The sequence below is a fragment of the Pleurodeles waltl genome, chromosome 3_1, assembly GCF_031143425.1.
Source record: "Pleurodeles waltl isolate 20211129_DDA chromosome 3_1, aPleWal1.hap1.20221129, whole genome shotgun sequence".
NCBI classification, from domain to species: Eukaryota; Metazoa; Chordata; class Amphibia; order Caudata; family Salamandridae; genus Pleurodeles; species Pleurodeles waltl.
The window spans coordinates 806,135,241-806,149,623 of NC_090440.1; the positions used below are offsets into that span (position 1 = coordinate 806,135,241).

At 42.3% G+C, this 14,383-nt stretch overlaps 1 protein-coding gene across 10 annotated transcripts in view; it reads left to right on the forward strand.

Annotated features, from left to right (window-relative positions):
* Positions 1-14,383, forward strand: part of LMO1 (LIM domain only 1) — a 514,229-nt gene that overhangs the window by 119,451 nt on the left and 380,395 nt on the right. The window contains exon 1 of one of the 10 annotated variants that reach the window (XM_069223672.1): positions 13,523-14,102. The exons of 6 other annotated variants lie outside the window; for them this stretch is intronic. In XM_069223672.1, coding sequence (XP_069079773.1) covers positions 14,078-14,102 — 25 coding nt within the window. In that variant the 5' untranslated portion in view covers positions 13,523-14,077. Of the gene's footprint in view, positions 1-13,522; positions 14,103-14,383 lie in introns of those variants that run through there. 3 more of the 10 variants (XM_069223673.1, XM_069223679.1, XM_069223676.1) reach the window with 3 other exon arrangements.

Here is a 14,383-nt window from a genome sequence, read left to right on the forward strand (position 1 = left end):
TCCCTGGCAACTGCCATATCACAGACCACCTGAAAAACCTACACTGGCTCCCAGTCAACAAGAGAATCGCCTTCAAATTCCTCACCCACGCTCACAAAACACTGCACAACACCGGACCAGAATACCTCAACAGACGACTCTCCTTCTACACCCCGACCTGGCATCTCTGCTACACCGACCTCGCCCTCGCAACCGTCCCACATGTCCGCAGAACTACAACTGGCGGTAGATCATTTTTGTACCTCACCGCCAAAATGTGGAACACTCTTCCCACCCTCCTGCGCCAGACCAAAGACTTCCTTACCTTCAGGAAACTTCTCAAGACCTGGCTGTTCGAGCAGTAGCAGCTCCTCCTCCCCCACCTTCTCCCCCTCCCCTCCTCCGCACCTTGAGACCCTCACGGGTGAGTAGTGTGCCTTACAAATCCCTGATTGATTGATCTAGATCAGGTGGGTAAACAGATGCTTGTACCAAGTGTGAGTTTTACGACACGCATTGTATGGTTGAAGAACCTGGTCGTTCTTGTCCAGTCCGCCCATGTACGTATTGTAATCAAGTTTACAGATGGGCTTGTGGACTTCTGCCATCTGACACCACACCATGATGGGGGAAGTGCTCTCATCATAAATTGTAGTGAGCATACATACATCATGCCTATCCAAGAACTTGACTGCAAGCAGTTAGTTGGAACACAATGCAGTACTATGGGATTTCCGGTGCTTCTTGTAAACAAGCTCCTGCAGGAATCCTTTGTGGCTACAATGAACTGTACCACAGGCCACAGTGACAGCTTTGTAGAGCTCAATGAACAGCTCTACTCCTGTATAGAAACTGTCCACATAAAAGTTATAACCTTTATGAAGGAGTGGCTTCTACCTACAATCCTACCTGTGACCCCTACAATCCTACCTGTGACCTCTAATGCGGGAGGGCAACCTACAGGGTTTAGGGTAGAGTCCTTCCCTGTATACACTCTCAAGCTGTACACATAGCCAGAAGAGCTCTCACACAGCATGTACAGCTTTATGCCATAGCAAGCTCTTTTGCTGGCAAAGTACTGTCTGAATAGCAGCCGTCCTTTGTACAGGATCAAGGACTCATCAACTGCTATATTCTTTCCAGGAATATAGATCTCTGGAAACCTGACAGACAAATGTTCCCCGACAGGCCGAATTTTGAACAACCTGTCATGGTCTGGATGGTCCCGGGGCAATGGTGCAGAATTGTCATTGAAATGCAACATGCGCTGCAGTAGTAAAAAACAATCTCTGCTCATGTATGGTGCTAGGATGGGGGTTACCCAAACTGTGCAAGTCGTCCAGTAGGACTGCAAGGTGGGTTTCTGCACTAACCCCATTTTGAGTATAAGGCCCAAAAATATCTTCAACTCTGCCATCGAAGTGGGAGTCCACTGGCGTGCCCAAGAACGGGGCCCTAGAGTGCCTCCATGCTCCCTCAGAAATTGGTCTGCACGCAATTTTGTTTGCTGCACAATTTCCTGAAGGAAGTCAACATCCAAAAATAGATAGACTTAGTCGACTGGCAAAAAGTTGGTCATATCGACTTTACATCCATCGTCACCAGTGAAAGGTGGAATTTGGGGCTAAACTAAACAGGGGGCTGCTAAGAGAGCACTCTTGCTGTGCTTGTGGCCGCATGCACCTGCTCTCTGGGTTCGGCTAACCCAATGATGTCCCACTGCACAGACTGTGCTTGCGAAGGGATAGCATGACTGTCGTCATTGTCTCCTTCAGAATTACTGGAAGAGGTGTCATTGGATGGGACTCCGAGAACTGAAAAATCACTCCCAGATTATGCCCCATTGTCCTCTCCCTCAGATGCTGTCTCAGTCTCTGATCCTGCCTCAGAACTATGCTCCATAACCTGAGTTAGGGCTTCAGCAGCAGTCATCCAACGAGATGCCATCTCGGCTACTAGCTAAACTGTCCCTCTAAAGTACTAGCCTTTGTAGAAGGCAGATAGAGCTACAAAATTGCTTGCGGGTGTGTGTGATCTGTCCAATAGTATATGTCGTCACCTTACCTTTACCTCTTCTCCGATTTGGCAGATTCTCTGAAGACACTGAAAAAAACAAAAAAGACACAGTATTACTTCGCCTTACCACATACCCATCATCGCAGCCTTTAGCGCTGGTGGCACCCAGTGCGACAGTCATTTTTGGTGCTCTGCCTCCCATGACCTCCTCTTCTAATTCCCTCAGTACCACCCAGCAAAAGTGCCCCTCATATCTCCATAGTCCCCCTCGCACATACATTTCATTTGTTTTAAAGTGCAGGTAATGCCTTGCTTTACTAATCCACTCAGTTAAATACATATACATGTATATCCTTTGCAGCAGGCAAATAAACCATCTGCGCTACTTTATGGCGTCAAAACTGCCACTAGACAAAAGACAGATCTATTTCTATCTCTCTCTCTCTCTATATATATATATATATATATATGTACATATATATATATATATATATACATATACATTACATGGCCACATTGTAGTTGTTCAATTTTAGAAGTAGAGATGAGCAGCTTAAGCTTGTATTTGAAAATGGGTTGTGCTAAAATTTGTTACTGGGGGCATAAATTTGTAAACATGAACCCACAACCGGAAATGCCCGTGATCAAGGTCCTTCAGACCGAAACACGTAGGGCAGGTGGTTTTTGTGCTGAAAACGAATTGAATGGAGCCTAAATAAAAGAATTTTGGAAATATGAGATCCCGGAGTGTGGTGGTTCCTGAAGACATCTAAGGAATGGTATGCTGATATATATATATATATATATATATATATATATATATATATATATATATATATATATCCCAACAACGCGTTGCCAAAACACACGAGCAAACTCAGCATTATAAAAGCAACGTACCGTGACTCTTATCTCACCAGCGTGTTAATTTAAAGTACAGCAAAGAAAAGTCCTGACGCGTTCTGGAGCCTCCGCTCCTTGCTCACAGGTTACAAATGTGCGATTACGAGTCAGTGACTAAATTTAACATACTCTTACATTCTCCATGGAGACACACACAATGAGCTAATCAAACTTTCTTCTCTTGTGTGTAATCATTTTGGCCATCTTTAAATGTACTGAAATCCCATTGTTTCTAACTCAGCATTTATACAAAACAGCAAAATTGTCATCTTTGCAATAGATTAGGAAATATACTACTTAATTACTTTAAATAAAACTGCTTCAGTTTAAACCAAATATACTGTCACTCAATATTGATGCTAATGGTCGCACTACCATCATGAGAACCCCTTTATACAATATGACCTCAATGAAATACACATTTCAAAATATTTCATCTATAAATATATAGAAAGTTTTTTACTTCAAGATTCTATTTCAAAATCAATTTAATGCTACACTGACCAGTTCTTCGATATCATAGCTCTTTTGATTTTATCAATATGACTCCATTGCCACAATGTCACCCTAATAAATAAAAGAAAAACACAAATGATCAAAATTTGAACATACAACTTCTAAATAAATGTGCAATATAAACCTGATTGAATATCTAGCATAACTAGCATCAATAAGTTTGAAATGCACATTTTTCAACAACAGTTTTTCAAAATTCTAAAAATATTCAAAAAATATATCTAAAAGCCTAGCTGATAAAAATATTCAATTTGTTCAAGAAATATTTATATTCAATATTTTTTATCATTTTATATTTTATCCCAAATGTACTGATTGTTCTTCATCAAGATTTAATCCTCCTGGTTGAGTTGTTCTTTGCTGTACTTTAAATAAACACGCTGGTGAAATGAGAGTCAAGGTACTTTGCTTTTTTTAATGCCGAGGTTGCTCGTGTGTTTTGGCAATGCGTTGTTGGGATAAGAAAGGGCTCGCTACCCTGCTGTGGACTCACCGCCATTAAGAGGCTGGAATTCAGCGTTTTTGATATATATATCACTTTTATATATGTGTGGTTTCCCTGAGGGGCAGATTGTTGCTCCTGGAAAACAACACATGTAAAAAATATATATATATATTTTATATATATATATATATATATATACCAACAAAAACGTTGTTCAGCACATCCAAGGAATTTCCAAGGAACCTCGGAATAACAAAACCAACGAGCTGTGACTCAAAATGCGCAAACACATTTATTACTTTACCGGCAACACGAGCAAAAAAGAAAACCTAACGCGTTTCGGAGCCAAAGCTCCTTGCTCACAGATTACCATACATATATTTCTATACATACACACAAATACATACACATACATATCTATCGAGATTTGTCTCACATATATACATATATATATATATATATATATATATATATATATATATATATATATATATATACACATATATATATATATATATTTATATATATATATATATGTATATATATATATATATATATGTATATATATGTATATATATATATATATGTTTGTTTTTCAACAAGGATGAAACATTGCACTCCTGGACGTCTGTTCATTAGCTTATTTAATGAATTATAGTATGTGCTCCAGCCACCTAACGCTTTTCGACCGACAAAGGACCTGTGATCAAGACCTTTGTTGGTCTAAATGCTTTAGTTGGCTGGAGCACATACTATAATTCATTAAATAAGCTAATGAACAGACTTCCTGGAGTGCGATGTTTCATCCTTGTTGAAAAAGATTTATGGGAGTTTGGCCGTTAACCCCCACATCAGCACCAGCCGTTTAGTGAATATATATATATGTATATATATATATATACATAAATATATATATGTTTATAAATTTGATACGTATATAAAAAGAGACTGGCTCTCTACATCACTTTTTTTTATGCACGTGTGCTTTCCCTGGGGCCGATCGTGACCCCAACATTTTCTTTTTTTTCTTTGAAATATTCCATGGGGGGACGCAATCGCCCAGCCAGGGAAAACTATTGCATTAAAATTACGTCCATGTAGGAAGGGCCGACCCCGCCATTTTTTTTATTTGTTATATTTATTTAATTATCTGGGGGAGCGCAATCGTCCCCCAGAAGAACCCCAACTTATTTATTTTTATAATTATGCCCCTACGGGGGACTGGCCCATTTAAACGGGGGCTGACCCCTTCAAACAAGATCCCTGGATCCTAGGGGAGTTTCCTGGCCATGGATCGCAGTGTGGCTGCAATCAATGGCTAGGAAACTGTGCCAGGAGACCCTCCCCTTTCCATCAATGCGTCCCTGGCATCTGGGGAGGCTGTTTTGGCCTTTTTTTCCCCACCGGAGTAGGGAGAGGATGCTTACCTGCTCCTCTGCTGCTCCGGTGGGGAAAAATGTGACGTCAGCGCTCCTCGCGGCGTGGTGACGTCACAGAGGGGCAGGTGGGGGTGCAGGGGGAGACCTGGAAGTTCTTCCGCGTTTCCCAGGGTAATAAAAAAAGAAAATCCTCCGAGGCATTGTACCGGAGGATTTTTAATTATTAATTATTAATCCCCTCCCTGGTGTTGGCCACTGGTCGTGACCCGCACTTGGGAGGTAGTGTGCACACCAATAGGGTTAAGTCACTTGTATTTGAATATTGAATGGGTGAGTATAATTTCTTCTCAACTCAACAGATGAAAATGAAGTCAATTGCACAAATCCTAAAATGCACAATTCACAGTAGTCAAGTTAAAGTTTCAATTAATCTGCAGCTGCACCCGAGGAAATGTTATTAGCAGAATTTAAAACATGTAAGCAAACAAAACGGCTCTTCAATACCAACTATGCTGTCCTCTATTCCCAAACCTCAATTAGAAACAATGGATCCACAAAACTCCCCTGTGCCCAACAGCATTGTTCACTCTCTACACATTTCAAATCATCTCTGTATTTCGGTAAAAATGTAAGTTTCTTTCAATCAGTTGATGTAAAAAGTGTTTCACCCCCTAATCAATGCACACAGCCAGTTGATGCTAGTGCAGGACATATTAATTACTTGTTTGAAATTATTTTTAAATACAAACTGCCAAAAATGTAAAGCTCTCCAGTCCCCACTGCTCGGCAAATGCCATTAAGGTGCCTGGCTCCAAACATCGGTTGTTATCCTCGGGCGAGGAGGGCAGCTTACCACAGGGAAAGAAAAGTCTCTGCCAAGAGAGTCCTAGGACTCTCAGTGCCAAACCCTTGCCCCTCCCTCAGCCGCCACCTCATCTTCATTTAGCCAGTCTGTGTATGGGGGCACACTGACCTCTATACTTCCTCCAGGAAAAATGCGATTTGTCAGCCTACACCTGATCACCGGTGATCCATGCACAACCGGCGATCAGGTGCAGGCCAGCAAACCACAGTTTTCTGGAGGAAATATATATATATATATATATATATATATATATATATATATATATATATATATATATATATATATATATATATATATATATGTATTTTATATATATATATATATATATATATATAAATATATATATATATATATATATATATATAAAAATAGAAATTCTCCAGTTATAGTTAGTTACCTCAACTAACTATAACTTGTGCCCTAAGGTATATCCGCATATCTGCATGCAGGGAACAGAGATTAAAAATCCGCTTTCTGACAGCGGCCCTGTTTTGACAGGTCCTGCTGTCAGAAAGCAGAGCATTTGCTGTGACTTGGCTGCAGCTGTCAAAGCTGCAGCTAAGCCACAGCAAATAGCTATGTACCAGAGATGGAAACCCCAGGACATAGCAGGGCCCTGGTGGGTGGCATTCAAAGGGCCATCAGTGGCTCCTCAAGGTTGTGGTCCCCAGGACTTAGGGGTCTGAAACAGACCCCTTTTCTTTTTTTTAATATTTCTCCCGGGGAGGTAGTGGGCAGCGGTGGGATGCACATCCCCCCTCACCATATAACATGAAAGCCCGGGGGAGGTGGTGGTCCCCGAGACAGCGGGGGTGAGTGCCCCCCCACATATTAGCTATAGGCCCAGGAGAGGTGGCGGTCCCCGGGCAGGGGGTGGTGGGTTGGTGGCTCCCACCCACATTATGATAAATATGCCCCCGGGACTTGGCCCACCCGGTGGTTTAAAAAAGATAAAGCACGTGAGCATGCACTTAGTTTTTATTTTTTTATTTATGGTGGATCCACTTATCCACTGTGACTCATGCCGTAAACTAAAAAACAAATGCTTTTTAGCCAAGGAGGGGGGTCCCTCTGGGATGCTACCACCAGAGCTAAGTGGTCAGTGTGACTCTACCCTGGCCCCTTTTCTTTATTTTTGACCTTTTGTCTGGGACTCAGCTCCAGCCGAGTCCCATCATGGCTGACAACACTTCCTTATTGAAGTATTGTCAGCCAATCAGATCTCAGCACGAGATCGGGAGGGGTCACAAATCCTTTGCTTTCCTCTATATGCAAATTTAAATTTCCTTTAATTTCTCTCAAATTACTGAATGGATTTACACCAAATAACAAAAAGGTCTCTTTCTGGGCCAAGAGCTACCTTTCTGCCAAATTTGGTGTAATTCTTTCCAGTTATTTTGGTGCTATCGCCATTCAAAATCCCTATGGAAAAGCAAATGGGGAAAACGTGTTTTGGGACCCCCCTTTTTCTTGGCCCCTGCTTGATGGATCACTGTGAAACTTTCCAGACATTAACTGAAGTGAAGTCCATTGTTTTTTGGAAAATTTTGTGAAGATTCAAGCAGTGTCAAAGTTATTACTAAAACACATATGTAATTGTACATGGAATTCTCAAAGCTAGTGGATTTTATCTCATGGCTGATGATAATGGAGTTGACTAGATGGGTGGTTTGAAACATTATTATTGTGTAGGAAATATGCCTTTTCTGTGTGGTCCCCCAGAACTTTTTCCTCTTTCTGGACACTAGTTTATAACTCTGTGCACTTTTCTCCTCCTAACCAGAATTGAAATTGCTGGTGCTCTCCCTTTAGACATTGTTAAATAGGTTTATTCCTGATTAACTTGCCTGTATATCCCTTGTACATGGTGTAGAAAGTGTGTCCAGGGCCTAGAATGTACTTGTGGACTGCAGAACCTATTGTGGCATCAACTACAATGGCTGTGTAAACATCGCTACTGGTCTACCTTGTGTTGCCCCACGGCAGCAGTATAAACTGCAGCTCTGCCTGTCAAAATATCCCTATTTGACAGGTAGAGACCTCTCACTGAAATATGAATAAGCCACCCCTAAAGAGTCCCTATAGCCCACAAGGAAGGGTGCATGGTATTTGAAAGTAAAATATGTAAAAAATTAACATGACCATGTTTCTACAGTGACATGGCCCAAATCCTATTTTCACTGTGGCAGGCCTAGCTCTTCTGTGTAGAAAACCGAAGAACAGACTGAAAAAATAATGCTCTGTCTCTAGCATGGGACTAGCTAGAAAAATATTAAAGTACAATCTTCAAAAATTATTTAAATTCCAATTCAATGGGGATGTGGGATCTTTGAAAAATCTCAGAAATAACATTTAGAAAGTTACATTTGCCCTGGCTGAAACTCTTGGAGGCTAATTTGCATTATTTCGCCAGCAAATCTCAGGTTGTACTTGGCCTGACTGAGATGCGAACAAGGTATGAAATTCTTCTTAGGAGCTACACAACAGTTTGACCTGAATGGGCCAGGACTAGACCTCTGAGCTCAGCAGAATATTCAGGCCGGGGGCTGGGGTGCCCTGTTGGCACAATTGTCATATCCTGCCTGATAGGTCTGTTTGAGACCCATGTACCACTTTGGCGCACTTGAAATGAAGAAAACAGGATGCCAGGACAATTCTTGTGTATACCCATGAGTCATTCCCACCCACTAGCTAGTGCCAGACATAAATGTGGCACCCAAAGGCACCCTCTTGGAACACTTTCTTGATCAGCAGAAAACAGAAGTTGACTGGATCTTCTGTTTGTTTCCTTAGAGGAGCCCTGAAGAACAGGATCTTCTCTATCTTGCACCCTATCCAAGAAAATGAGTCAACTTTATAGGTCAGTTGGCTCACCTTCCGTGCAATTCCAGCTTTATGAGACCTTTGCCTCATATTGTGAAAGTTTCTATGTGCCCTCCCCTGAAGCCCTGGGGGCCTTAGAAGAGTATTATTGTGGCTGATTGGGCACCAGAAGAAAGTTTGACAACAAATGTGACAGCGTTGCAGAGCCTGAACAGTACCTGCTGCGAAAAGGATCCAGCAGGCAAGTCCATGGCAGATAGAGCATGTAGGCAAGGGATTTTCCTTATACTGGGAAAAACTGAAACAAAACTTACACTCCAGAAAGAAGTAAACTGATTGAGTCTATTGGTGTCACACGGACCATTATTGAACTGTCATAAATCTCAAAGGAGAGGCATATTGTTTTCACTAATCTGCCAACCAGAGGATAGGAAATCTGTATTAGGTGTTTATTGCTTCATTTTGAAAGTCATAATGACTTTAAAAGAGACATGCATAGCCCAGTCCATCTAAGAACAAAAAACTGCCAGAATAGCTAAATAAACCCATCTGACATATTAAACTACCGTTCTTGAATTTAACAATTGATGGTCCATCACCTTTAAGGGGTCAACATGATCAGAAAGATATATTATTAATTGTAGAACATATCTCAACAACCTCTTTTAAGTTGGAGTCCACAGAAAAAGCTCGATTTAACAATTAAGAAGCAATAATAGATAACGGTTGGTTAGTTTTGTTTGAGATCCACATATTTGAATTAGCTAAATTTCGCTGGTTGATTCTGGGCCACCCACTGTTTATGCAATAGAAACCGTCAGGCGGCATCTATTAAAGCCCATCTTCTACTTCTAGTATAGTAGTGCTGTCCCCACAGACTGAATCAGTGAACTCTATCTGGTTTTAGGACCACCAAACTACACAAGAGACACTGAAGTGGGGGAGGGACGAACAACTGGAATATAAGTGACAGTTTACGCTCGTTCTGAGCACACCCGATGGATTCTGAAGCAAGCAGATGTCACGCTGCATTCCATTTAACACATTTAGCAGAATGAGGGCATATTTTACCATCACTCTATCAAAAATGCCCGTGGATTCATTTGATAATCAGCTTGACAATTTTGAGACGTGTCCTGGCATATTTGAGCACCACACTTCACACACTGGGCAGTGCACTAAAATACAGAGCAACACTCATACCTAATGAGTGACAGCTTGCATCGCCCCATATAAAAGGGCACCCTGGTATATCAAGAATCACCCTGGTACATACTGCAGCACCTGTCATGCATTTTGTAGCATCCTCATATTTTGACAACTCCTTGGCACATGTGGCAACATCCTTGGGTATTTTTGCTGCAACCTGAAATGCATGCCATCAGTGGGTCATATTGAGCAGTGCAATGATTAAATCAGCACCGACCTAAAATAAGCAGCATCCATAACTAGAAGGTGTGATGGGAGTACACTGGCTCACATCCCAGCACAGTTCACCCCAATGCATTATGGTAAATGCGGGACAAAATTAGCGCTTACTTCAAAAATAACTGTAGTTTTTCACCAATGTTGGTGCATATGGCTCTAGACACATGCATATGTTTCTGGATTTCATCCTTCATCAGTAGAGAGCAGAAAACTTTCATCTGGGGTTGCTGTAATGCTGCCAAATTGGATGTGAGGCGGTGTGCTTCCACACTATCTTGATAGCTAATTGTGATACTGTAGCAGAACTCTACAGTACGATGGATTTCCATTTTTAGGAACATGAATTCTAATTGGCAGGATAATCATATGCACAAGAAATGGAGTGGACATGGGAAAAGTCTTGAAAAATGGCTTTGCCCCGGCACACTGTTACCATATCATTGTTTTCTGCTGAGTAACAGTATATGCAGGCCCAATCTCTTCTGCCACACAAATACTTGCCTCCACACCATTGAGTGTTTCAACCAAGCAAATATAATATGAGTGTCATATAAAATGTATTCACTTTTTAATAGAAAACAACATGTCTTGGTGTTGTGGCAGGCCATGAGGTATAGATTAACTCAGTAGCTAACCATCAGTATCTCTGCTAAGACCTATGGATTTCTGTAAAAGATTCTACAGCATTTTATTGTAATGGAAAACATATTTAGACAATAACCCTAAACTGTAATCCTATATCATAACCCTAGGATTTAACCTTAAAGGTAGGCGCCAAACCTAACTCCTAACCCTATTGGTAACCATTAATCATTGTAGACGATAAATGCCTGACTCCTCTGAAGAATAACTTTTGGTGAAAGTTTCCCAGAGCCCCAGAGGGAAACCTTGTCAGACGCAACGCTGGCAGGCTTTGGCCCAGGAACGGACGGGCACAAGTAGAGGTGAGAAAGTAACAGAAAGCTGGAGCCAGGCTCGATCCAGCTGGCTTAGCTAGAGGTCATCTTGGACCTCCGAGTCCAAAACGAGACGAGTTTTCATGTAGTTTATGCGATCACCTACGCTCTAACTCACAATAAAGATGTAACAGTGACCTTTATTGGAGAAAATGAAAGACAACGAGATATGAAGATAGTGGCTGAATTGCACAATGTGAACCAGAGAACTTGGGATCAATCCCAGCTCCCCCTTTACCAAATTGTAAAATCCTAAACAAATATTTTTTTTACCAAACCTCCATTTTCTTCATTATCACATACGAGTACCTTATAATGTGTGAATTCAGGATGTGTGCTGGTTGATTTAATAGACAGTAATGTTGCTCTTTGTATAATAAGAATCTAGGCCACATATGGGGTAAGCGTGACAAATTATTTGACTCTTAGGACCAGATGTAGCAAAATAACATTTTGCGACTTGCAAATTGCGAGTACTAGCGACTCGCAGTTTGCAACTCGCAAAATGTTATGCAGAAAGGTGTCTCAGACACCTTCTGCGAGTCGGTATGGGGTCGCAAAGACCCACCTCATTAATATTAATGAGGTGGGTCGCAAATTGCGGCCCCATACCGAGTCTAGGCACTCGCAAACATGGAGGCCTGCTGTCGTCAGCAGACCTCCATGTTCGTGACTGCTTTCAACAAAGCAGTTTTTTTTTTTTTTAAGTGTAAGCTGCACTTAAAAAAAAAAACGAAACCTTTAGTTTCGGTTTTTTTCAGAGTAGGCAGTGGTCCATAGGACCACTGCCTGCTCTGAAAAAATAAGTTTGTGAGCATTCACAAAGGGGAAGGGGTCCCTTGGGGACCCCTTCCCTTTTGCGAATGAGTTACCATCCACTTCAAGTGGATGGTAACTGCGAGTTGATTTGCGACCGCTTTCGCGGTCACAAATCAACTTAAATCGCGGTGCGAGTCGCAAATAGGAAGGGAACACCCCTTCCTATTTGCGAGTCGGAAACACATTTTGCGAGTCGGTTCCGACTCGCAAAATGTGTTTCTGCATCGCTTGAGGGCTTTTGCACTTCGCAAACGGCGTTTTTCGCCGTTTGCGAGGTGCAAAAGCCTACCTACATCTGGCCCATGGTTCCTTTGTGGCATTGTCATCGTGGTGAGGGGGCATGAATGTTTCTAAGCCCTTGCTTAAAAACTATTATTTTTAATAAATGCCTCTCCATGCAGTGATAGAATCAGACGTACAGCGCTGAAACGCATCTGCATATCAACGAAGTACACTTTTTTGAATTTGAATGCACGTTATCATATTTGTGCATGATCTTTACTTTATGACAGATCTTTTCAGGACTCGGCTGATGCACTGGATCTTCCAGCCGAGCCCGATCCTTGGCTCTGAGTCAGACTCCGCTCTTCCTGTTAATTTGTTGGCTCGGGAACTTCTAGGCAGGAGGAAATGTGGTCTTACGATTGCCTTACCTTGGTACTGGGGAACCAAGTTAAACATTTTGCCTCAGCTCAACATCGTGCGATTCTGGTTAAATCTCATAATGTCCCCAATCCTAAACATATGAACGTCAGGTACTAGAGTAAAGCACTCTAATGTCCTCTGGTTAATTCTTGCTGCCCTTAGTTTGCGCTTTGGTCAAAAACAACTGGACTATTATAATGCATTGTAAATTAGTTACCGAAATAATAATAGGAACAATTATATTTGACCAAATTAAAAAGGAAACAATATGGTCATGACTGCAACTCACGTAGTTCTCTATATGAGTGTTCACGCACCCGCATGACCCAATACAACATTCCTTAAATTTACAGCCCATTAAAGCTTTTATTTGCTATAAAATCCATGTGCTATAATAACAAGGCTGTATTGGGCGCATGGTTTAATTGCAGAATAAAGCATTTTAACAAACTGGCACAAAACAAACCTCAAAAATTGTGAAAAGAGTATGTGATGGCAGTAGCAAGGAAATGTTGCAAACATGAAATTGAGACTTTTGCGAAATATATAGTTACCCAACAATTGCCCGCTGTATGAAAACGCCAGTTTGTGTACGGATTATCAAATTTCTTCGCTTTGCTGACACTCAGTGCCGTACGTTTGTGAGAGTAACGGCAGATGGCGCTAGTGAGCTGAAAACTCTTGCATTTACCATGAAACCTTGTCAGGAACGAGCGGGGTCTCTGGGAAATACGTGAATTTATTCCGGAGGAATAATGCATCGTTCAGAAATCGAGACTAGGAGGAAGAGCGACAGCAGACGGGAGCCGTGCGTTGTGTCCCCTCGCTGAACATTTAGACGAGAGCCACATTAGAGAGAGGGAGGGGGAAAGGTTTCGAAAAAAAGCTTTAAAACTGTGTCGTTACAGAAGAAGCGGGACTGAACAGATGCAATTACATTAAAACCGACTACACTGTGCAAATTGAACAATCTCGGAAGGTGAGAAGCGAGGACGCGTCTCCGATCTGATTCCTCTCCTCTAAAGTGCAGCTTTACTTCCTTGTTATTCCAAGGCACAAAAGTAGGTGACTGCGTTTGATATCGCAAAGTGCTTCACTTGGGAGTGTAATTGTAGCTGAGTGCAATCTGGGTTAAAAGCCGGCCGAGCGGCGGGTAATTAGAGCTCGTTCGCTGTTGCAGGACAATTTGCTCGACTGTAGCCACCGGAGCAGGGGGAGCTGGCACTGTTCTTCCGAGCAGCCCCCACCTCACCCGACCTGGAGTGGAGCGCCTGCTGGGGACCAGACATCGCCTGCCCCGGAGATGATGGTGCTGGACAAGGAAGACGGTAGGTGTGCCGAGGTTGCCCGGCGCGCCCCGGCCGCCGTACGTACATGTGTGACCTGAGCGGAGCTCGTTCGTCCCTCCCCGCAGGTGCGAGCCGGCGCCTGCCCCTCTCCGCGGCGTGTTTACTCTCATTCCCGACACCGCTCGCAGAAAGTAATTGCGGTCCAGAAGGGTGCCTTTCATTTCCCGCCCTTAAGTGAATATGGATTGATTTTCTCTGCTTTTTGTTGCTAACCATTGTAAATGCCGGAGTCGTTGGTGGCGACTGACCTGGCGCGTGGA